This window comes from Xiphophorus hellerii, chromosome 3, assembly GCF_003331165.1.
Source record: "Xiphophorus hellerii strain 12219 chromosome 3, Xiphophorus_hellerii-4.1, whole genome shotgun sequence".
Taxonomy (NCBI): domain Eukaryota; kingdom Metazoa; phylum Chordata; class Actinopteri; order Cyprinodontiformes; family Poeciliidae; genus Xiphophorus; species Xiphophorus hellerii.
The window spans coordinates 32,674,964-32,700,793 of NC_045674.1; the positions used below are offsets into that span (position 1 = coordinate 32,674,964).

General features: G+C 37.9%; 1 protein-coding gene across 2 annotated transcripts in view; it reads right to left on the reverse strand.

Moving 5' to 3' along the window:
• The window catches only part of ascc3 (activating signal cointegrator 1 complex subunit 3), a 235,171-nt gene that overhangs the window by 141,730 nt on the left and 67,611 nt on the right, over window positions 1–25,830 (reverse strand). For both annotated transcript variants that reach the window (XM_032558087.1, XM_032558088.1), the window contains exons 9-10: window positions 1,403–1,606; window positions 167–307 (exon numbers count right to left, since the gene is read on the reverse strand). In XM_032558087.1, coding sequence (XP_032413978.1) covers window positions 167–307; window positions 1,403–1,606 — 345 coding nt within the window. The remainder of the gene's footprint in view (window positions 1–166; window positions 308–1,402; window positions 1,607–25,830) is intronic.

The following is a 25,830-nucleotide window of genomic DNA, read 5'->3' on the forward strand; positions in this document are numbered from 1 at the left end:
ATAATGTTAAAGTGTCCAAGCTTTCAGAGCAACTTCAGCTGCCCATGCTTTCATGTAGGAGGCTTTTCTTTCTGGTTATTTTGTGTAGGGGTTTGTTTAAATAACAGCCAAGGAAAAAGACGAACAGATGGTCTGAACCTGTGTGGGTCTATGACAGTGTATTTACCTGTGTTCGAAGGATCTCTCCTTTGGTTAACTGCATGTCTCCAGTGAGTTCTTTAACAATGATGCCCAGAGGTTCCAATCGCTTACTGAAGTAATTGGTCATCTCAGCTGCCAAGGCCTTCATTGGAGCCACATATACTATCTGCAGAGAGAGGAAGGGAGAGAGGTGTGGAAATAAATAGGATACATGTAAGAGAATGCTAGGTGAGCAAGGTAGAAAATGGAGGTAGAAGCTGGAAAGACACTGTGGTGATAATTGAGCAAAGAGAGGTAGGATCATTTGTTTCCTGGCAACCGGTACAAATCACAGTTCATGGAGAAATACTAAGACAGTTGCTTGCATGTATGAAAAGTGACTATGTAATAAGAGTGTAAGATCTAAATATGAAGAACAAAACCCTTGGATGAGTTTGAATAAAAAATATCAATGGTAGAATATTTTAGAGGTCCAACACTGTGGGTTTCTGTGAAAACATAAGATTTATAGTCGCTAACTTTATCGTTACAGGCCCAACTTACATTGAAATTGTTCATTTATTGTGCAGCTTTCTGAACTAATAATCTATGTTGTAAAAAATAACAAAACCTCACCTACAGTATATCAAATAGTATTTGAGCTGTACTTCATTAGATTTAAATGTAAATCTGAGCTGGGCTGAAGTAATACATAATGCTAACCATTGCGTTGAAATGGATTTTTTGGATTAAATTAGTTGGATTTAAAGATATTAGCCAAACTTTGGGGTTAGTTCCAGTTTGTCTGAATTTCCTCTGAAACTTAGGAAATGAGTTCACTTCTGACCCCACCATTCCCACTTAGAATAGAATAGAATAGAATTCAACTTTATTGTCATTGCACTGTCACAAGTACAAGCAACGAGATGTAGTTTGCATCTATCCAGAAGTGCTCTACGAGATATAAATATTTATTTACAGATGTACAAGACTATGTATGTATGGACTATAAGGGGTTATAGCAAAGAGATATAGATATTGTGTATAAATATAAATATGGGAGCTATATTCACAGATTATACAGATTATACAAGAATGTTAGGGAATGGATTATATACTGTATGTATATAATATAATACAAGATAAAAGATAAAGATACTGTAGTAACATCTTACACCTGAAACAGTTAGTTCAGTCAGCTCCTAAATCACAGCATGATTCCTAAGAGAAAAACTAAAACAATATATTCCTGATGTTTTAGTGAGCAATATGAGAGTCAGACCTTAAATTCATCCTTTTTGATAATGCCACCAGGCTGTATGTGCTGACGGATCTCATGCAGGACTGTCAGCATGGCGATGTTGGTCTTGCCAGCGCCAGTCGGAGCGCAGATCAGAAGGTTTTCATTGGTGTTGTAGGCAGTCTCAAACACTAGAGACTGGATCCTGTTCAGACGCTTCATTCCCTTGAACACCAACTGTCCGACCTGAGCATAAAAATTTAGCAGAAGGATTAATAGAAAGGACTGGATCATTTGTGACTCAGAAAGAAAAATAAATAAATAATCAATTTTTAAGATGATGACAATCATGATGATGATGGAACATTCTATTAGGAAAAAATAAGATCAATATAGTTATTTTCCTATCAAACCTTCAGTTGTCATTGAAAGTGAAAAACATCATGTCTTTGTTGAGCAGTTTCCACAGATCAGTTTAATGTTACTTCTTAATTTAATGTAAATTAATAATTTTTCCAATTTAAAATACTAAAATAATTTTTTTCATCTTAAATATAATTTAAAATGGTGAATGAGCAGGGAATGTCAAAGCAAAAAAAAAAAAAGTTCAATGACAGTCACTCACACAGCTGAGTGGTGGTTAGCCAGTTTCCATTGGCAACTAGATCTGGGCCAGGATCAACATTTTTTGTGAAAATGCCCCCACAGCCAGCCACCATTCAGTGATAAACCCACCCTCTAGAGTCTACCATAGTGATTCTGGTGAAGTAAAATGCAGACAAGTAATTTATGACAGTGTCACTGTCTGAGCCAAAATGTGTCTGAAGTGACTGTGCAGTGAGTGGGGTATCAAAAAGCACAAAGAGAAGAAAAGTGTATATGTTTGATCAGCTGTCACTCAAACTGCCTTCCATCTGGCTTCACTATGGCAACAGAGTGTGGGTGATGGCCCTCAAACTTACCCTGCCTCTGATAAGCACAGAGTGCCACACACTCACACAGTACTGTAAAAACACAAGCAAACAAGGTTCCTTCATTCCATTATGGAAAACACGTCTCCCACTCAGACTGTGTGGAGGCCAACTTAATGTATAAAATATTCAGTTACTGTTAAAACTTATTTGTTTAATTAGTAATTTAATAAGTGCATTTGTTGAGGTTTAGGTAGCATTATTATATTTCAGGTAGGTAATTTCATAATGTTTTATTGTGAATAAGTGTTTTATTTGAAGTTTGTATGTTTTATAGCTTAATTGGCCACTTTGCAATTTATGCAAATGAGAGGTGCTGCGCTGGAGCGTTAACAAAGGATAGAGAATAGAGAAGGGCAGGCGCTACAAGACCAACAGAGCCACTCAGTTTTTCAACCGTAGTTGGTGGAGGTTAGCTAAGAACCAATTGCTCTTGTAAAAGAATTACGCAAAAACTGTGGAATAAATTTTTGTTTTGCATCTTTACATTGGAGCTGTGTAAGTTTTTATTTTCTTCAAACATAAGAGTAAAATCAGCAAAATTAATGTTGTGGCAACACATTTCGTTGAAAAACCTTAGCTCTTTGGCTTGGGTTGATGAGGAGGCTAAGTGAACAGCAAAGGCTGAGAAATGCAACGATGAGATTAATCCATTCGACAGCGTATCTAATGCATCTTTCTCAAAACAAAGTCATAAGAGCTCTTCTGAACATGGTTCTTGTGAAACATCGTCTGCATCCTCCACAGGAATGAAAGCAGAGTTGGAATGAGCTAAGCTGTTGGTTCAGGCATCATCTTTGAAACAGAGACACTTACTGGAGGAAAGAGAGGCTAAACTCAAAGCTGAAAAGGAGGAGCTAGAAATACAAACAGCTCTAGCAGCAAATGAGGAAAAGATCAAGATCCTATCAGAATATGAAGGTTGTGCATCCAAGAAATTCAGTTGTGCATCCAAACCGGATGGAATGAACTCCTATGTGACATCGCACAGAGATGAAGATTTGTTTGCTCAGCAGCAGTAAAATAGTCCTTTCCCAACGCAAGAGAGTAAAGTATGGAATAATAATGTTGTTCAAATCATGCATCAAACACATGCTGTTACCTCTCAGCCATCACAGACACCAAGTGCTCTGCAGGATGTAGTCGAAGTGCTAACAAAGCAGGAGAAGTTGGCAGCATTGCCCCCTCAGATCATTTACGTTTTTAAAGGGGACCCATTACAGTATCGGCTATTCGTTTGGGCATTTGAACATGGTGTGGAGGATAAAACAGAAAGTGATAAAGATCGGTTGTACTTCATGGAACAGTACACAAGTGGACAGCCACGAGAATTGATAAGAAGTTGTCTTCATATGGAACCTACGTGTGGATATAATGAAGCTAAGAGACCTTTGGAAATGCCTACAAGGTATCGGTGGCATACATTAACAAGGCTCTTGGTTGGCCAACCATCAAGTCTGACGACGGAGAGGTTCTTCATGCGTTCTGCCTGTCTGAAATGTATCCTGAACAGTAAATGATTACATGTGTTTTACTTAGCATTTTTTTTCTTTGAATGTAATAATGTTTGAGATTTTAAATAGATCTTTCAGCTGAAAATCCAAAAGAAGTGGCTGTAATGGGCGATGTGAGAATTTGAGCATAGTATGTGATAAACGGGGGAAATGTTAGAACTGTAAATATATTTTATCCAATATATACTCAAAATTAACTTTAAGGACTGTGAGATTCTTTGTATTATTCTCCTATGTGTGTTCTTGTGAGAGATATCTGCAGGAAACTGATAAGCGTGCTAGATAGGAAGCACATACCAGCCATTCTGGAGACAAAACTAAGAACTGCTCTTAGTAAAACACCAAAAGGCTAAAGGGTCAAAGCAGAGAGACACGGGAACTGTTTCATCGTATAGAAAGAATTATGACTGTGTGTTAGCAGCTGGGGTTTGTTTCCCTTCACCGCTTATGCAAATAGGCCAATGTAAATTAGGATGTCATGATTGCAAAATAAAGGAGGAGAAGCAAGAGAGAATTCTCAGAGCGAGTTTGGTGACTGTGAAAATCAGACCCTCCTCTCTGCTCTCCTTGCGAGTAAAATCCAATTCATTTGTCTCTCTCTTCTTTTGTCTATTTTAAGGCTGTAAACCTGATAGGTGGAGAATGCATGCTTGTGGAATCTTGGACTGCCACAGTCTGTTATTATCTACTGTATGTTTAAAAGTGAGTAGAGCTGGTTACATTTCCTTAAGTAATTTTTGTGAAAAGAATTTACTTAAGAGTTGGTTTACTGCACTGTACTTTTTTCTTTTACTTGAGTAACATTTTTATTCTTAGTTGAGAAGATTTCTTTTGGATTTACAGAAACAGACTTCAGAAATTGGAAACCTTAGATTTCCGTAACATATGAGCTAATGTTCATGCAAATTTGCGCATATTACTCAACATTTCATACATGAAACTGTTTATATCCTTATTGTTTATTTTGTAATAATAAACATGGTTATTTTGTTTGAAATGTTACATAAAGGTTTGTTTATGTATTTATATTAAAGTAAAAGCTTGTTCAGTCTTCCCCCATCCCCCAAAATAAGCCAATGCCCCACCTGCTAAACTCCACTGGAGCTGGGGCTGATGTGAACACAGTCTGGTATTGTGAACTGATAACTGACCCAGTTATTGGGTCAGTGAAGCTATTTTTTCTCTGGTATCCATCACTGGTTAGCAACCAGTGATGGATAATACTGGTTATCTATCACTAACCAGTATAAGAGTGACTGGAACACAGCCACAAGCAGACTTCTTAAAAAACTTTATTTCAAGCTAAAGAATATTATAAACAGAAATGCACAGAAAATGATACAACTAAGTAACTATAATCATGAAGAGATTAAAAACGAACAAAAATAACACTCAATATCACAAGTCAATAGGCAATCTCAAAACATCCTTGACAAATCACCAGTCCAGGGAACACCAACAGAAGAAAAATATATGATTCACATTAAAAGCCCCATCTGATGTTTGAATCAGACCTTTTAACTGTTAGACCAAAAAACTAAGACAAATAAAAAACAAGCAAATCATACATACTGTACTGAAAATCTTGATTATGTGACAACTAAATGATACATTTTGACTGAACAAAATTAAATCACATCTAGATTCAAAAGGATAATAAACTGCTAAACATTTTTTTCCTTTTTCATAAAAGGTTCCTTTTTCTGTGTTCCTTCTTTTCCAATAATAATGATGATTCAGGAAGCATAGGCAGCAGTATTATTTATTCAAGGATTCATTAGAAGTATGCCATCACTTTCCTCTTTCCTTCACTCCATTCTAGCACTCACAGAAAGAAAGAAACAAAGAGTGTATGACAGGCAAGGAAATGCTGTGTTCTGTTCGAAAGTTGGCCCTGGAGACCAGCAGGAAGGAAGAGGTTATTAATGTATCAAAGAGTAACTTTATTAGAGTTCATTTAAGCTCTAATATGTAAGGTGAACTGCTACAGTGAACTGCTTGGTGACTTGAGTGTATGTTGCAGCAATAGTTTGTGCACTTTACTACTGGCAGCTAACAAAACCCAACACCATAACACACCTGACAAATAAATGTTTTACCTGGAAAAAGCCAAAAGAAATTTAAACCAGGATGCAGTCAATGTACCAAATAATTTGTGTCCAACCAAATGAGGCAGAATCAGTGGAGAGCCAAAACCATCTTAGAGGTTTGTATACATTTTTTTTTATTTATTAAAAAAGTCAATTATTTAGCTTAAAAACCTACATAAAACTAAAACCCCAAAGATACTAAAATCCATCCAACCATACACTTATAACATTAGCAAGCCATCTATACGTCAAACATGGCGTATGGCATACCCTGCTTTAAAATCCATCTGTATATGTGTAACAGAGCAAGCTTGGCCTGCAGAAAGCTAAGCAACAAGCAGAACACGTTGCCCTGTGTTTGATGTTTGATGCTCAAGATAAAGGGCTTTGTGAGGACATAAGGGCCTCTCAAGTTAGACACAACAGCGTACAAGTCTTTAAAGGGATGCAGGATTAGTTGTAACAATAGACTTTATTTGAGAAATATTTATGTTGGATGTAAAAACAACTTAGAAAAAATGCTGTAGGTTGTTTACTTTTTATAAATTTAAATGAAACATTGCCACACGGACGTTGCCATCTTGTTTATGCTGCAATGCATTCTGGGTATATGATGAAGGTTAGGTCTGATTGCGCTAGCTCCGTCCAGCCAAAACAGTAATGAGTAAAGTAAAGCCTATTCAACTTGAACCGGAGTACATAGAAATGAAGAAATCACAAGAAGTAATGAAGATTAGGAGGACCAAATGAAGGAAGAGGACAGATATGGCAGAAGAAACTGGTGTTTGTGCTGCTACTGCTGCCACCTTCAGTTTCATAAATGAAACAATGACTGACGCATTACCTCTGGTCGTACTGTGTGATCCGGTAAGTAATTCTGTAAATAGCTCTGTGTCAGGTCCGATCTTCGGTCCGGTAACACCTGTTTAGTGTCCGGTCTTTGGTCTGCTGCTGGGTCTGTGGTTTCACATTCAGTACCAAAGGCAGTAACAATAACTTCCTTATCATTTTAAAGAGCTTCCAGTGGTGCATGCTGGTGCCTATCTCCACCTGTCAACAGGCAAGAGGCAGGTTACACCCTGGAAAGGTTGTCAGTCCATCGCAGCTCATCCCAAACCATATATAATATAGAAGCCACAGTGTTATAACATTGCACAGTTTCAGCAAATGGTTGGAACCTCCTGTCCAAAGCCCAAGATTCAAATTTCCCAGGGAAGCTAAGCATTGTGCTCCCCTGATGGCTGGAAATTATGTTCTGCTCCCCATTTTAAAGATAAAGTCCACCACTGCAGTTTGCTAATTCACAGACACAACCATAACATTGAAAGCAATACTGTTTACCAGTCTTAAAAACAGCAAACACAAAATGCTCATAGCATTAGCATCGATTGACACAGCAAAGTGCTTGTAACTGAAGCTTGTTTACTACCTTAGAGAGTCAACTCAGCCCAAGAAATGGCTCACCTTTCTTTTTGCTCTAAGACTATCTAGGTCGACATAGTGACAAGATGAAGGAGATCTTCAATGTGTTCTTCCCACTATATAAAAACATGCAGTATGTACATTTGCAAGTATGAAACTGTTGTGGTTTTGTTTTTGACTTGCTCTACTGCAGCAAAATCATGCACTTGCTAGATAAAATTTATTGTCATGTTTGTTGCACATCACTGAACTAAAACTGCAGGTTGAAGTGGTGTAGTCTACAGTCACTCATTGTCCTGAGCAGCAGACGATTATTGTGGAGCTTCTTGGTTGGGGCCAACAATACGCAATAATTTCTTAGGAAAGTCAACTGCTTCTTAAGTTGCAAGATGCAAGAGATGTGGCAGGTGCTAATATCCTTGAATAGCCAGTTTGATCTGCTAGATGTGGTGGAACATACTACTATAGTTCATGATCAAGACACTCTAAAATTTGAGACCTTAAACTTAAGACCCTTGTATGAACTTAATTGTGTGAAGTTAATTTAACATAGTTTAGTGAAGTTGATTCAACTTAGCAATAGCAAGTAAAATATCATGTTGTTAACTTAGATATTTCAGATTAGTCAAACTGAAACTGTACAGCTTACTTAGTAGAATCTAGGAAACCGATTGCCTTACATGAATTAAGTAACTACAACAAAATAACTGAGTATTTCAATTTTTAATACAAACCAAACCAGTGCATCAATAAAATGGGAAGCATTTAAAGCCTACATAAGGGGGGAGATAATGGGGAAGATATACTAGGCATAAATCAAATTTAAATATATTAAAATACAAACCAAACAATTGCATCAATAAAATGGGTAGAAATTAAAGCCTATATGAGGGGGGAAATAATGAGTTATACTAGGCATAAATCAAGACTGCATTTGAATAAACTAAAAAACATTGAAAAACAAATCAAAGAATTGCAAGAACAGATGTATCATTGCAATGACACTGACAAATATAGGAGACTTCTTTTCCTAAAATCAGAATATAACGAGCTCACTATCAACAAAATAGCAACTAATCTACTGTGGTTAAAACAATCAGGGTGAGAAGGCAGGAAAACTCTTTGCTTGGAGACTTAAAAAGATTACAGACAAATCGGGCCATATATTTAATCAAATTAAATAATGGTGAGAATCTGGTGGATCCAAAAAATATAAATGATGCTTTTCCAAAATAATATGAAAACTTACATACAGTACATCCCAATATCCAGACAACACAAATAAACAGAAGCAGTTTCTGGACCACCTTCAATTTAAAACCCTGTCAGGAAAGAGTAAGAACAATTTGGATGAAAAGCTGAGTATTCAAGAACTTAAAATGGCTCTTAGCCACATGAATTCTGGTAAAGCCCCTGGCCCCGATGGCCTACCAATTGAACGATACAAGAAATTTCCATATAAATTACTGCCCCCTCTACTTGAAGCATTCAATGAATCTTATGAAAAAGGCATCCTGCCCCCATCATTACAATTGGCAACTATTTCTCTTTTATTAAAGCCAGGTAAACACCAACAGAAATTGGTTCATATAGACCCATTTCTTTAATGTCCTGTGACACAAAAATTCTATGCACATCTTTGGCTCAAAAGATTGAAATGCATATTCCTAATTTAATCTCAAATGACCAAAACAAATTCGTTATTGGGAGTCAGGTCTTTCACAATACCCGATTACTAAATATATTATATTCAAAACAGTTTGCTATGGATTACACCTTTTTGTCATCAGATGCTGAAAAAGTTTTTGACAGGATCGAATGGAGTTACCTTTTTGATACCCTTAAGAGATTCGGCCTAGGAAAAAGATAGTTAAAATGGATTCAATTACTATACACTGAGACAGTAGCTAAAGTTGCAACAGCCAACTTTCAAGATTTATAAATATTTGTAGATCGATAAAACAGGGATGTCAGCTGTCCCCCTTCTTTTCTTGTTTGCCATTGAGCCGCTTGCCATGGCAATATGCAAATCCCCTGATATCACTGGAATTCAAATTGGAGATGTAGAGCACCGGTTTTCTCGTTTTGCAGACGACATTTTTTTGTTTTTAACTTATCTGGGGGAGTCTGTTCAGGCTGTTGATAAAATTCTGAAGGAATTTGGAGAATTCTCAGGATATAAAGTTAACCAAAAGAAAAGCTCCTTATTATTGCTGAACAGAAATAAGCCTCTAACGCAAACACAATTCATTAGAGCTTCACCTACCTAGGAATCAAGATTAACCCAGATGTTGAGAAAATAGTTTCTATAAATTACAATCCTTTAGTGCAGAAAATATTAGACTCCCTGATAGCTCATATTAATATTATTAAAATGTCAATTCTCCCACAATTCTTAGACATTTTCCAGTCCATTCCTTTATACATTCCAGCTTCCTTCTTTTCCTCTATGGAAAAAGCCCTGACCAAATTTATATGGAACAATAAATGCCCCAGATTGCGTCTCTCTCTTCTTTATCTGCCCTATGATAGAGGTGGGTTTAGAGTACCCAACATTAAGTTGTTTTAATGCGTGGCGCAGCTTTGTGCTGCTACTTGTTATTTTTTCACCAGTGACATACCCTCTTGGGTACAGAGAACAACTAATTAACATTACCTCTGACATCCTGTCTTTACTCAGCTGAACTTAAACATCTGTTAAAAAAACACCAAAAATCCTTTTCTCAAAAACATAGTATCAGTTAGGCACAACTCTCATACAGTCTTAGATGAGGTGTCCAAGATCTCATGTCTGTCACCTATTTGGGGAAACAGATGACAGATAGGTGACAGGAAGAGCAGACAGAGGCTTTAGAATATGGCTTAAATAAAATAGGGGACCTTTATAGTGAAGGAATTTTGATGTCAACAACTGGTAAATAAATACAGTCTGCCCCAAAAGCACTTTTTTTAGTACTTATAGAGTAGAAGCTTTGTTACTGACTAACTGAAATCTACCGCTGAACCTCCACTTTCTACCATAGAGGATATAGCCATTCACCATCATCAGAGTAGAGGCCTGTTTTCCAAATTTTATGTTTTTCTTTTAGCACTGGAAGAAAATATTCTCATATTTACCAGCATAAAAAACTGATCTACAAACGGAAGTCCCTGAGAATGAATGGAATAACTCATGTCTATTATCACAAACACAAAATATTAACACAAGGTTTAAATTACTACAATACAAATGGTTATTTAGAGTGTATATCACTGCTGTAAAACTTCACCATTTCAATTAAAATATTCCTGATGTGTACAGTATGTTAAAGGTAATATAGATAAGAGTACTCATTTCCATTTTATGTGGAAATGGAGCTTCAAACTTTCTGGAAGGAGGTTATCATGTTCATCTCTCGTTTGATTAAGCAGGATGTTCCAATGGACAGTAAACTTTGCTTTCTGCACATTTCTCCTGATGGCTTTAAAGGAACTACAAAGAGAAAGAAGCTTCTTTGCCTCTTGCAGGCTAAACATGATTTCTCTGAAGTGGAGGAACACAGAAAGACCAAAGACAAATGAATGGATCAAGCTATTGAACAACAACATGGCAACGGAAAAACTGACTTGTATAACAAAAGGAAAGCTTCAAGACTTTAAAGATATTTGATATCCCTTCCTACATCTTGTCAAACACTGTGACATGTAAGCTTAATTTTTCTTTTCTTTTTGTGCAGATAGAGTGAGCCCTGAGGTTATTTTTTTTTTAGGGGAGGGCGGGTGGAGGGAGGGATTGCACTGTATGTTTAGGGTTAGGGTTAATTTTTATCAATTTTTTTATGTTTTGTCTGTATAACAGAAAATTCTAATAAAAATATTTGGGGAAAAAAGTAACTACAAGAAAAGATATTAAGTTCACAAGATTCAATATTTTATTTTTTTATGTCCTTAGCATAATACCACAATCAATAACCCCACAGGAACATGGATGTAGTCTGCCATGGGACCTGAATCATGTGGATATTAAGAAAAGTAAAAATAATAAAAAAAAGAATGAGATGAAAGTTTTGATTTTCTTGTGTACAACCTCTGACAAACATTACAATACATACAAGAGACACTGTAGTCTCTTGTACGAAAAAAGTTGAGTACGACCTTTTCCATCACCCTGGAGGAAAACTGAGAGACATTGCAGGATAGCAGTCCTCATGGCAACAACATCATTGAAGAAGGGAAGAAGGGAAAACAACAGAAGTAAGCAAAAGCATTTTCTGAAGAAACTAAATCACATTTTTTCACAATAAGTGATATAAAAATAATTGTTCACCTTGTTGAGAGGACTTATTTATTTTCTGGCTAAGACTGATTAGAATTTTGGTGGTTGTACAAAAGCAATTTTCTGACCTGCTATCATCTGACTGGCACATTAATACCAGAGTGTTGTTCAATCATTCATTATTTTAACACAACCAACTGTGTTTTTTCCAATCTCAATTACTCATCCACCAGCTATGCAAATGTTTCCTCAAAAATCATATTTAAAAATGTCCCTTTGATACAGCATCAAACTGGTTGGTTTTGCCTATAGTTTATTGTATATGAAAGGGTGTGAAGAAGAGTAATTCAGTTGGATGTAACTGAATTACAGTTACATCCAGATAGAACTAGATAAAACTAGATAAAACTAGTTTTATCTAGTTCCAACTGAACTAGATAAAACTTGCAGAATTTCCTTCCCCTTAGAGTCTGACGGAATTCTTACCCTTCTTTCAACCCGGACAAGAATCTTGGGAAGTGTACTGTCAACGACTCCTTTTCAGACTTAAATGCTGCAGAGAAAATCATTTGTCACTGTGGTGAACACTGCAAAAACAATAATAAGGGCTAAAGCTAAAAAAAACCATTCCATTCTCCACCGTACTACATACAGCAACCGAAATTAACACCTTAGATTTTATGATGTTTCATTCTCTACAACAACCTTTAAGTAATAAACTACCAGGAGCTCTGTGAGAAACTCACCTTCCTCCATCATAGCCGGAATAGGAAGGAAGTGATGTCACAGGTTATGGACCCAAAAATCAAATAAATTTCCCCAAAATTTATTTGGGGAAATTTATTATTATTTCTTTTGGAATAATAATTTGAAGATAAAGATACAAGATAATAAAATTAAGATCATAAAAATACATACGTTACAATACACTTCGCATAACCGAGTGGCTACATGAACGCTAGCAGGCTTGGCTTATACTTGCTAAAGGGCTGCAATTGAAAGATAGGTAATTGTTGGTCAGAGCTCTTATTATGGACAAAAATGTTAAAGGCTCTCAAGTAAAACACATGGCAGTTTTAGCTATTGTTAGGCTCATAAGCCCATGCTAACATTAGCATTAGTCTGCAAATACTTTTATGCATCACCTTTCATAAATAAATTAACCTGTAACAATAAATTGACTAATAAAAGCCTACACAACACATACAAATATATTAATGACAAATAACTCATCTATAGAGAAGTCCTCTTCCTGTTTGTGAAAGTCCACAAACATTCTGGAAGCTTCCACAACAATTTTACTGTGCATGAGCAATGCTTCACTCAAGCATTCATTTCAGTAACAAAAACATTCAAGTCCAGTTGACACACAACTTAGTCTTTCTCAGGCTAAACATGTACATTTCTCACATTTGTCAGAATAATGAAAGTAAATCTACTTTTACTATTGTTATCAAAATCAGACCATTGATGAACAATTGAGTGAAATAAGACTATTGATCTGTTTTTTAACCATTATTTTATCAGGCAGTATTTGTAAGCACTTTGAACTACCTTGTTGCTGAAAATGTGCTTTATAAATAAAATTACCTTAATCTTTAATCTCAAGGGACGGGTGTACAATCTAAATGTTATGGAGACACATCTGTATGGTAAATGCTACATTCTGCTGTGAGATGAGTGGAGGAAATCCTGCTATCTGTCCAAGTTATCTTCTGAGATGAACTTAAAAATACTAAAACTATAGGCCACTGAGCTTCCCACAATTTTGAGACTTCTGCACACTCATTCCAACAGCTCACCAGTGACCAGACAGAAAAACAAATTAGTTGAGAGGCTGGCTCTCATTTTGATTTATCGACTTTGTCTGTTTGTGATGAAAAGCCAGTGTCCTGAAATCTTTTAAAAATGCTAATTAATGCAAATAAATGCCTGCCCCAGAATTCAACTTGAGATAAAGCATACACCTAGTAAATAGAAATTTTACATCATTTAATGATCTTTGGAAATCTTTGGTGGGTTTTTATTCTTTCGTTAAGAACACTCTGGTCTTTTTGCTATGGTAATATATGCATACACATCTTTCAATTGAAGATTCAACTGCAGCTGCCAAGAGATGTCTCAAGGGTGTGATTTCTGTAATGTTGAGAGTATCATACTGTACTCCAACAAATGTTATGCAGCTATAAGCCTATAGGACAAAACACTGCTTCATTGAAATTTGGCCCATCAAGGGTTTCCTCAGCCAGAGAACACTGATGAATCAGAATAAATGTGCAATAAATATGTTTCCTCCTTTATTTTATCTTTTCTTTCTGACAAAGAAAGAAGAGCTTAAAAAGATTATGTGAACAACCCTGGAAAATATAAAAAAATAAGAACATTCTCTATGTATTCTCTATGACCGCCTCTTCCAATGTTTGACATTGCTATATCTATATGTTTATAAGACATTTATGTAGCATTTAAAGCATTTCAGTAGATAAAAAAAAATCTGTGAGAAGGCAAATACTTTTTCATATCTCTGTATATTCTCCATCAGCTGAATAAAGTGGCTATAAATCATAATCGCACCAATTTCCAGAAAAAAAAACAGGCCTTGAGACATAGTCAAACTGACAGCATAAGAAGAGATGCCAGGTTAATTGCGTCTGCCTAAACATAAGACTTTATCAAGAGGAAATTAAGATAAAAAATATGCAGAGGCAAAAATGTCATTTTTTGAATTTTCTCCAACTTTACTGTTACATTCTCACAAAGAAATTATGTAAAAGCAATCACCTTGTCAGACTCAGTCGACAGCATTGTTACATATAAACCCTAAAGGCTAGCTGAAAGGAATTCTTATTTGATGACAAAACTTATATTACAAGAAACAGAGCCCAGCTGGCTAGAACTAGACCACTGACATCAGTGGTCTACTTTTCTGTGGCAGGATTAAATTAAGTTTTTTTAATGAGAGCAGATTTTTGATACTGAGGTAGAAGCGGTCTCAAAAACTCATCTGAGTTAAAGAGGACATTGAATTTTCTTTACTATGAGGTTAATAGGGAAATCTCTGGCTTAAGAAGGTGTCCATCACACCGTCTTGGGTGAATGCTGAAAGGAAAGGAAACAAACATGCTCATTAAACAGCGGATACACAGCTTACGGCTATATGGACAAACTGGGAGGACTGGGAATATCCCGCCAATCCATCAGACACTGAAAACACACTAATTGGACCCACAAAGATTTAAATGATTATTCAACAGCAATAATTAAACACAAATTTGGTCTATATTTACTGGCTTTCCTGTGTAAATTAAACAGGGAACCAAGATGCCCAGACTTCATGTACAGTATGGTCCTAAAGAAGCCAACAGGGATATTTCTCTTGTGGGCTGGCAGCTATTTTGTGTTGTCGTGTGATTACAGTAAGAATTACCATTAGCTCCAAAACTAATTAAATTCCTCTGCACATTGGTAATGGGAAGCTAAGAGATATAATTGTTGTCTTTTTCATGCCATCCTTTTAATTACTTTCTGGTTCCATTTCATTCCATTTGAATTGACAGCCTGATCAAGTTTTAATTGCCAGTTTTTGCAGACAGCTTATCAGCCAGTTCCAAGCTCGCATGCAGAGTACTAAATGACCTGGCCAAACACACTCCCAAGCACACACACAAAACAAAATTCCAAGCCTGCAGATCCATGTGCACATGCAAACACAACAACTATTCGAAGCAGATGCATAGTGGAATTTGACAGAGTAAAATGCAGATGCAGCAAACATAAAGCTCATTCATCTCCCAACAGAGCAACAGCAGGAGGAAGAAGAGGAGAGGGCAAAAAGAGGGGAGACAGAGAGTTGGGGTAGGCTGTAGATAGTTAACAGTCAGGTAATCCATCACTTCATCAACAAGCTCTTGCTGAAATAGCAGATAGCTTTGTCAGACCAAAAGGCTCCCATCTCATAGCTATCAACTTCACCAGCTAATTTCGGATTTTCAAAGCTAACATTAGGGATTTATCTTGTCATGCATTAAAAAAGCCATGCAGGAAAACATGCAGTAAAAGAAAAATCTTCACAACAAGTCAATTTAGCCAGTTATATATTCACAAATATAAGTTTTAAGTTTAGCTCTTGATTCTTATTTTTTTACCAACTATAATAAAGCGTAGATATTGCATATACAGGAGGCTGAAAAGAAATAACATATTTGAATTCTTTTTAAATTATTTCTAAATTGGTAAATGAATAAATACTGATTTTACAACTGTTGGAAAGGACAGTTTTTTTTTTTACAGTAACCAGCTGAAGTTGATTATTTTGATACGGCTAATTTGCAGAACTTTGTACTATTGTGAAGGTATGACTTCTAATAGGTGCATTGTGAGAAATACATAATTATGAAAGTGAGCTTTGTATGGGTCTGTTTGATGAGAAAAAAAACATGGAAGGCAGCATCATTGTATGAAAATCAGGATATTAAATTTTAATTTTACCCCAAAGTAAGGCCTGTCATGATAAATTTTTCTTGTCCCAGAGGTTATTGCGATAAACAATAATATTTTTAAGATCATTTCAAGTAATATAATGTTAATGGCACAATAATGCAAGAATATATTCTAAAAGATCAATGAACTTTAAATTCTAATGAACATTTAACACTGGAACTGGAAAACATGTTAAATATCCATTATAGACAAAACAATAAAAACAATAAATAAAATGAATTATGAAGTCTCTGTAAACAAAATTGTCCTTCAAAAAAAGGGCTAGTTGAGACCAAACTGAAAATTTATGCCATCCAGTTTTGGGTAGAGAGAGAGAAAAGAGAAAAATGACAAATGACCTGTGTACAAGTCAGTCTAGAAACATGCTGACTTGTATCCTGTATGGATATTTACATCAACACCCTGTGAGAACTTATGTTAATTTGCAGAATTTTTCATACAGGTAGGATTCAAGTTTAAAACCCACTACAATAGCTTTGCTTGTGCAGCTCTATCATGACCTGTAGTCACGCTTTCAGAGGTGTGCGTTGAGCGAGCAGTGATCAGAAATGGCAGAGAACAGATTCGAGGTGAGGCAGGCATCTCTTGCCTCATGGCATCGGGCGCGCATGATCCCAGACATCATGACTCCACAACTGCAGAGTAAGAGACAGCGAGCTAGCTATACACTAAGTGCAGCGATACATTTAGGGTTTTCTCCTAGTACAACAGCAATCACTTATTAATAATCGTAAAATAAACATTAAACCTAAAACCATACTACTGCAACAGGCTGAATGTTCTGCCCTTTGTGTAGGAAGTATTTGAGTGCTTCTTTTGTTTGTTTTTTGTGGCGTTGTCAGTTGCTATGGCAACGAGTCTGTGCGGAGCTGTGCTGATACAGAGAGAGATCAAAGAAGTGGTTTTGAGTTGTACTTCAATGTTTTTTTCCTTTGCTTTGGAGCATAGCACAAAATTAATAATACCTACCTGTCCAAGTTTGATTAAGTTAAAGAAATTATTTTACCGTGGCAGCGCGGCTATGGATTGTATGTAAAAGAATAGTCTTTTTGCCCACCAGTGTTGTCCGCATGCGTGAAATTTCCTTATGTAAACAATAACATACAGGGGTCTATAGTTGTAAATCTGATTATGATTAAGTCAGTACCTTACCAACTATGAACCTCACCGCATGTCACTGGTAAAGACATACTGTTACGTGTGTTAAATATATGTTAGACATAGATGGAAAGTCAAATGGACCCACCTGTCTTCCTACCTACCTCATTTATGTGTATGTGTGTCACATTGTCTGTTTCTTTTTTATTTGTATGTCCCTCCCAGCTAATGCTGCAGCAGCCAGCAAAGTCCTCTGCACTATTACCAGCAGACTCTAAATACAGCATCCATAGCCCTTCTTTCTCATCTTCAGGGACTTTAATCATGTCTCCTTGTACACCACTCTCCCCATTAGGATGGGTTCTGTTAAGCACCTCATAAATTAATTGAATTTTGTTTCTTTGGGTCATAATTCAATATCAGTTTGATATTGATTCAATATCATACTATATTGATTTAGTAATCAGTAGTATATAAATAATTTATTTGAATACATATTAATTTACTGTATCCATCCATCCATCCATCCATCCATCTTCTTCCGCTAATCCGGGGTCGGGTCGTGGGGGTAGCAGCCTAAGCAGGGAGGCCCCACTTCCCTCTCCCCTGCCACTTGGGCCAGGTTCTCCAGTGGAATCCCAAGACGTTCCCAGGCTAGCCGAGAAACATAGTTCCCCCAGCTTGACCTGGATCTTCCCCAGAGCCTCCTCCTGATGGGATGTGCCCGGAACACCTCACCAGGGAGGCGTCCAGAAGGCATCCTAACCAGATGTCCGAGTCGCTTCAACTGGCTCCTTTCGACGTGAAGGAGTAGCGGCTCTACTCTGAGTCCCTCCCAGATGACTGAGTTTTTCCCTTATCTCTAAGGGAGAGCCCAGACACCCTATGGGGAAAACTCATTTTGGCCGCTTGTATCCATGACCTTGTTCTTTCTGTCATGACCCAAAGCTCATGACCATAGATGAGGGTAGGAACGTAGATCGACCAGTAAATCGAGAGTTTCGCTTTTTGACTCAGCTCTCTCTTCACCACGACAGACCGGTTGGGTGAACTCCCACTCAGGCTCCAGGACCCTGCTGAGAGTGTAGAGCTGGTCTAGTGTTCCACGACCAAGGCGAAAACCACACTGCTCTTCCTGAATCAGAAATCAGAAATTGGAAAGCCCAACCCAGAGTCCCCAGTCTCCATTTCTTCAATGGAAGGCATGTTGGTGGGATTGATGACATCTTCGAAGTATTCTGCCCACCGGCCCACAACGTCCCAAGTCGAGGTCAGCAGCACACCATCTCCACTAAACAGTGTTGGTGTTGTACTGCTTCCCCCTCCTGAGATGCCTGTTAGCCCCTTGGACTGCCGATACCCATCAGCTGTTTCTGAGATCCCACAGGCCAAAAAGGCCCGATAGGACTCCTTCTTCATCCTAACAGCACCTCTCACCGAAGGTGTCCACTAATGGGTTTGAGGGTTGCCACCACGACAGGCCCCAACAACCTTGTGGCCACAGCTCTGGTAAGTCACCCCGACAATGGAGGCGTGGAACATGGTCCACTCAGACTCAGCGTCCTTCACCTCCCCCGGAACATGTTCAAAGTTCTTCCGGAGATGGGAGTTAAAGCTCCGTCTCACAGAAGACTCTGCCAGACATTCCCAGCAGACTGTCACAATACTTCTGCCAGGTCTGACCAACTTTCTCCCCCACCACCGGTGACAACTCACCCATCACCATGTAGTGGTCTTTCGACAGTACCGCACCCCTCTGTACCAGAGTGTCCTGTTTAGGTGGCCGCAGATCCGATGAAATGACGACAAAGTTGATCATCAAACTGTGGCCTAGGGGGTCCTCGTGCCAAGTGCACATATGAACACCCTTTTGCTTGAACATGGTGTTCGTTATGGACAATCCATGACAAGCACAGAAGTCCAGCAACAGAACACCACTGTAGTTCAGATCAGCGGAGCCATTCCTCCCAACCACCCCCCTCCAGGTCTCACTGTCATTGCTCACGTGAGCTTTGAAGTCCCCCAGCAGAACAAGATAGTTCCCAGGAAGGGCACTCTCCCTCAAAGGACTCCAAAAAGGGTGGGTAATCTGAACTGTTGTTCAGTGCATAAGCACGGACAGTCAGAACCTGTCCCCCCACTCGTAAGTGGAGGGATGTTACCCTCTCGTTCACCGGGGTAAACCCCAACATACAGACACCAAGATAGGGGGCAATAAGTCCCACTCCTGCCCGGCTCCTCTCACCATGGGCAACTCCAGAGTGGAAGTATGTCCAACCCCTGTCAAGGAGACTTGTTCCAGAAACAGAGCCATGCGTTGAGGTTAGGCTATTTCCAGCCGAAAGCTCTCAACCTCACACACTAGCTCAGGCTCTTTCCCCACAAGAGAGGTGATGTTTCATGTTCCAAGAGCCAGCTTCTGCAACCAAGGATTGGGTCGCCAAGGTCCCTGCCCTCGGCCACTACCCATCCCACACTGCACCTGATCCCTTTGGCCCCTCTCACAGGTGGTGAGCCCATGGGAAGGGGGACCCACGTCACCTCTTCAGGCTGAGCCGCCAACATGCCCCACCTCCAAGCCTGGCTCCAGAGTCGGGCCCCGGTGGCCCATGTTCGGGTGAGGGAACGTTGATTCCAAAGGTTTTGTTTGTCATAAGAGGTCTTCGGGCTGCACTTTATCTGGTACCTCACCTAGGACCTGCCTTGGATGACCCTACCAGCATAGCTCCTAGGATCACTGGGACACTCAAACACCTCCACCACGATAAGGTGGTAGCCCTGTGTGTTACTGTCCTAGTGGGAAGTAACACACTAGGGCTCTTCACCTTTACACTGCAGACTTTTCCATCAACTTCACACGCTGCCAAGGTTTTCTTCAACCTGTATTTAAACAGGCTAATTCTCCATGAGATCAAAGGTCTCGTTCACAGGAGTGTCCTGGCAATCATACAGGTATAACGGTTAGTAACAAAAATACAGTACAATATCAATAAGGCAAGGTAATTTTATGTACATTCAATTCAAATACAAATTTAAAAATACTTTATTAATCCCAAAGGGATTGTTGTAACTCATTAATTTAGATTCTTCAAAGAGTTATTGAATATGGTGGTGGCTGTTGGCAGGAAAGATCTGCTGCTGCGTTCTGTACTGTACTGAACCTGAAAAAGCCTCTGACTGAAGATGCTCTGTCTTCCTAAGACAGTGTCAGGATGGTCCGTAGTTTTCTTGATCCTATGAAGAATTCTTCTTGGCATTATCACCTCAAGAGGTTCCACAGTCATCCCCAGAACAGTACCAGCCTTCTTTATCAGGCTGTTGAGCCTTTTAAGGTCCCTGGTTCTGATGTTGTGGTCCCAACAGATGATGGATGAAGAGATGATGCTCTCAACAACAGGCTTATAGAAGATCTGCAGCATCTTGCTGCAAACCTTTAAGGATCTTAGCTTCCTCAAGAAGTACAGTTTGCTCTGTCCCTTCTTATATACGGATTCACTGTTGCGTCTCCAGTCCAGTCTGTTGTCAAGGTGAACATCGAGGTATTTATATTTCTCAATCACCTCCACTTCTTCTCCCATGATGGAAATAGGGTTTGATCTAACCCTGTTCCCCCTGAAGGCAACAATCATCCCCTCTGTTTTGTCCACATTCATGATGAGTTGATTGCTCCCACATCATGACAAGAAGCGGTCCACCAAATCTCTGTACTCAGCCTATTGTCCATCTCTGATACACCTGACAACTGCAGAGTCAATCTGAAGTGTGAAAAGGAATGGTGAGAGTACAGTCCCCTGTGGTGCTACTGTGTTGCTGATCACCTGGTTTGACACACAGTCCTTCAGTCTCACAAACTGTGGTCTGTTTGTGAGGTAGTCATAGATCCAGATAATTGTTGAGGCCTCCACCTGTGTCTTGAGTTACTCAAAGAGCAGATCAAGCTGAATTGTGTTAAATGTTCTGGAGAAATCAAAGAACATGATCCTCATGGTGGTGGCTGCTTTGTCCAGATGACAGTGGGTTTGTTGAAGGCGGCGTACGATGGCATTATCAACTCCAGCTCCACGGCGATAAGCAAACTGCAGGGGATCTTGATTATAATTATAACCAATCTGTGAATATAATTGTTCAAATATAGCACATTTCCAGCAAGAAGGCAGTTGTTGTTTGAATAAACATTTAATGATGTTTATTCAAACATCATTAAATAAAACCCACTCTCCTAAAGTCAACTTCAGAAGTTCTCTTATGACCCTTCTAGGCTAGGATGTTTCCTTGACCCAGTGCAAGTGGTAGGGCTAAAATAATGTAACTCATCAAAAATATTTCCCACCAAACGTTGAGTGGTTGAATGCCACAATATTACCAGTGCACTGCTTCCCACTAGTGGGGAAAGAAGCATTAGCCTTTTCCCTAAAATAGGTTTTAGCTATTTTGTAATTCATTAGCTATGTTTAGCATACTTAATGGAGTAAGACAAGATGCAAGAATATTTAGGTTAACATTAGCATTTTAGCTCATTTTAGTTTATATACTAATTTTAGCATGCTGATTAGTCAACATGCTTTTAATTCTCCACATGCTATTGAGTACATTGTAGCTAAGAATAGAAGTGATGGTAAGTTTTAGCGTCAGAACGCTGGGTTCCAACCAATAGCACACTTTAGCAGGCCCAGTTAAATTTTTTTCAGAAATTTTCTAGTTTCAACTATGATTTATTTAAACGCTGTAGCTCCAATAATGTGCATTACTGTAAATCAAATTAGTTTTTTTCCTCATGGGGTCAACTTTTGATGTTTTTTTATTTATTTAAAAATGTAATGAATTGTAATAATTCCATATCATTTTGGAAGACTAATTTTGAATTCATGATTAATCAAACAATACATTTAACACTCCTGGCTCTTTGAACAGTTATGGTAAAAATTATTGAATGATTGAAGAATTGCTTCGGTTACATGTTCTGTGCCTTCATTGTTTGAAAACTGGGTTAGGCTAACGAGTCAGTTTCTTCTCAGTCAGTTGTGCTTGGATGGTCCTGGGAAACTGGTGTAGATTGATAGGCAAACTCTTCTGCTGAGCAGTGGAAATCATTTAGAGTCAAGTAGCAACTTCGTTCATTAACTTAAGCCTGCCCAACTCTGGAACAAAGTGCTTCACTCCTCTGAAACGGCAGCACACAATGCCTAATAAGTCTTTGGCTTTTATTAGAATGATTTTGAAAGGCAGTTTGGAAAGTCTGATGTTTCCCCCTCTTTGGTGTTTAGACAGAGTGCTGATTGTCATTTATTGAAAGCTGTAATGGAAAACAGGGTTACACAAGCCTCAGTGTGCCTTTAATAGGACTTCAAAACATTAAAAGTGGTGAATTTATTAGGGTGCTTTTTAACTAATGAATCATAATCCAGGCATCCTGCTCTTGCCACTGTGGTAAAAGCCTTCCTAATTTATTCAATAGATCTGTTACTGAGTGTGTTGTGAGTGAGAGCAAATGCCATTCTGTAGTGGAGCTGATGTATTCCGCATTTGCATCAGCTACAAGCTTTACTTACTTTTTGATGACTCAAAAATAGTCGGCAACACTGAAAAACAGATGCACACCATATAGACTGGGCTTCTTATTGAACAGAATCCACTCAGGCTTCTAACTTGCTCTGAGAAATGCTACATGTTCACAGAAATGGTCTGAAGGGGTTGAGGGATTAAGAAATGCAGAAAGCTTTGCTTTTTAGCAGCTACAGGAGAGCCATAATGTGCGTGGGTTAAATGAAAGGCATAAGTAATGAATGACTCTTACCTCCCACTCACACTCAAACGTTTTAGTATTATAGCTCTTTTTGACAGATTTTTATGGATAGTCTATTTTAAACAGAAAATTCATTCATCTGAATATATTCTCTAAACTGATCTTTGTTCCTGCCTGCCTCTCTCGTTCTCCACCAGCAGGCTTGTGCGATTTGTTGAGATCTCTGATAATACCATCAATCTCTCTATTATGCTAAAGAGGTCTTGAACCACAACAGTGTATAAGTAAATCTTTAAAAACTGAACAAAGTAACCATTTTCTATTAGCAGTTTTATAGACTTATATCAACAGTTTTCATACTATATTATTGCTTTTTCTGCATTTATTTACTACATTAGAACCTTAACTCATACTCTTTCAACAAAACATATTTTTCCTGGTATTAGAAGAGCACAGAAATAGGACAAGGTTCAAAGACAAAAATGTGCTTGGAAAATTTTCTATTTTTCAATACAAATCAGAGGTAAAGCCTGGTTTGACATAGCTTGACATAGTTCATCCTGGCATTATGTGTTTCACAAAGACAAACCAGGCTCTGGAGGTGCAGCTATGTCGAGCCAGGCTTACTTAAGTCAGGTGAATCGCAGATTTCTTCAGTAGCGCATGAGCTTGATCATTTAAAAACAGCAGGGATCATTAGAAAACTAAATTGAATTTATGTATTTTATTCATAATGAACAGTGGGATAAATCTTATGTTTATATTAAAACATTTTCTATCGATGGAGTTTATTTCATATAAAAACCTTGCTCTCAGAAGGTTATGATTGTATTATTTTTTTCCTCCATTAGTGTGAAACCTGTGATTGTGTCAGAAAGATTTCGCAGCTTTAGTGATGGTTTGGAGCCTGTGCCTAAATTAGAACCACTTCTTTCTATTTTGATTGCCTCAGCACTGACTCTATCCACAAATAATTAATGCTACAATAGCACCACCTCTTTCACTGGAACACAGCAAAGTTTGCCTCCATAAATGAATATGGGCAAGGTTATAAAGACCAACAGAAAAACAATAAGCTTTATGTTTAAATATCCACAACCAATGTGATGTTACATCTACACAATTTTTTTGTACTTCATAGTCAAAGTAAAAAAATTTCAGCACTTTTCACTATCTTAATTAACCAAACATTACTGATCCGAGCCCCTAGAAACGTTCTTCTAAATTTTAAGGACATTGTCTGGTTAGAATAATGTTACAATCAAATCAAAAAGTGATGCTGCTAATTGTACGACAGTGGAATAATGCATCCCTGTATATGCTTCAAGTGGAAATAAAAAGCACTAATTGAAGTTAAAAATGAAAGATATTGTTTATAAAAGTATACTACAGATATTACAATCTTTGCAGTCATGTTTGTAAATTATTTGAGCATAATCAACATGTGCAATATCTTGAATTGAAAACAGATCTAGATTATCTATTCAGCTTGGTGTATTGTGTATATTTATGTGGTACATATAAATAACTACATAAGTGCTTTCTTATTTTCATTTATTTTAAAACTGTTTGAACTTATGAATAAAGTAGATAGTAGGGGTGCTTAGAAGTTTTCTAGTCGATCACCAGATTACCGATCTTTTTAAAAGCTTAACTGCCGATTCTGATTTTGGCTGATACCATTTTTTTTGTCTGAAATGTTGCTCAATACAGCAGGAAAGTTGTTGGGTTGGCAACAGTGAGGTCACTATTGTTAAATATAAACGTGCAGACATAACTTGAAGGGCCGGTCTATCAGTCAAACCTTTCTCACTGGGGCACAAAAGAGGACAGTGGTTGATTCTTAGACCTTTGCCAAGCTAAATAAGATCGGTGGATAAGATCGGCTTCCTATGTGAAAATCGCTGATCACCAATCTCCCAAAATTAAGAAAATCGGCACCGATATTGTTAGAATAATTTTATTATCACTGTTACGTTAGTAGTGTTATTAGGGTCATCTATTGCTTAAGTGTGAACATGTGTGTGAGACAGAGATGACTTCCTTTTAACCCTTAAAACATGTTCTTTGAAGATGGTCTTCTGAGAGTTTCCTTAGCCGTAAACCCGTGTTTGTTTATACTCTGTGCCCCCCCACGTAGAGATTCCTTAGTCGTAAAACTGCGTTTGGTATGTGTTAGTTCCTGGGGACTCCTAATCTTACCAGCACCAGCCCCCTTGCTTTTGTTTTGTGTTAATAAAAGGCAAGTTCTACTGCAGTTTCAGAACACATGGTGAACTGTTCAGAGTACGCTGTGTCTTCTCCTTTTGCAAAAGCTTGCTTGAAAACTCAAATGTTGTCTGTGGTTCTTTCTTTGTATTTTAGGTACACAAAAATACCTATCAGATATATTGGCTGGCCGATAAATCGGTGCACCCCTGGTAGATAGTCTAGTTAGACTTTTACCATTTGCTATGGGTATATTTTCTTTCATATTTGTAGTGGGTTTTGGTGATTTTATTTTTTATTCCTTTTCATGCTCTTATAATTGCTGCAGCTGTAACACAAGAATTTTCCATGGGAATTTATTAAGTACTGTTATTCTGGTTCTAATGTCAAAACTAGAAACAGTTAAATTAAAGATGAAATCATTTTAACTTAAATGAAGAAAACATCAATCATTTCTGCTGCAGAGTACTGGCTGTATGCTCTCTAGCCACCCCATGCACACACACAAAAAAAAGTAGCAGTCATGGATTAGACAATTTGTTTGAATGCAAAAATATTAGGGCTCCTGTAAACAAATATTTTAGTAATCGAGTATTTTATTGATTATTCTTATGATTAATCAAGTAATCGGATAAAAAAAAAAGAAATAAAACATTGGTAAACCCAACA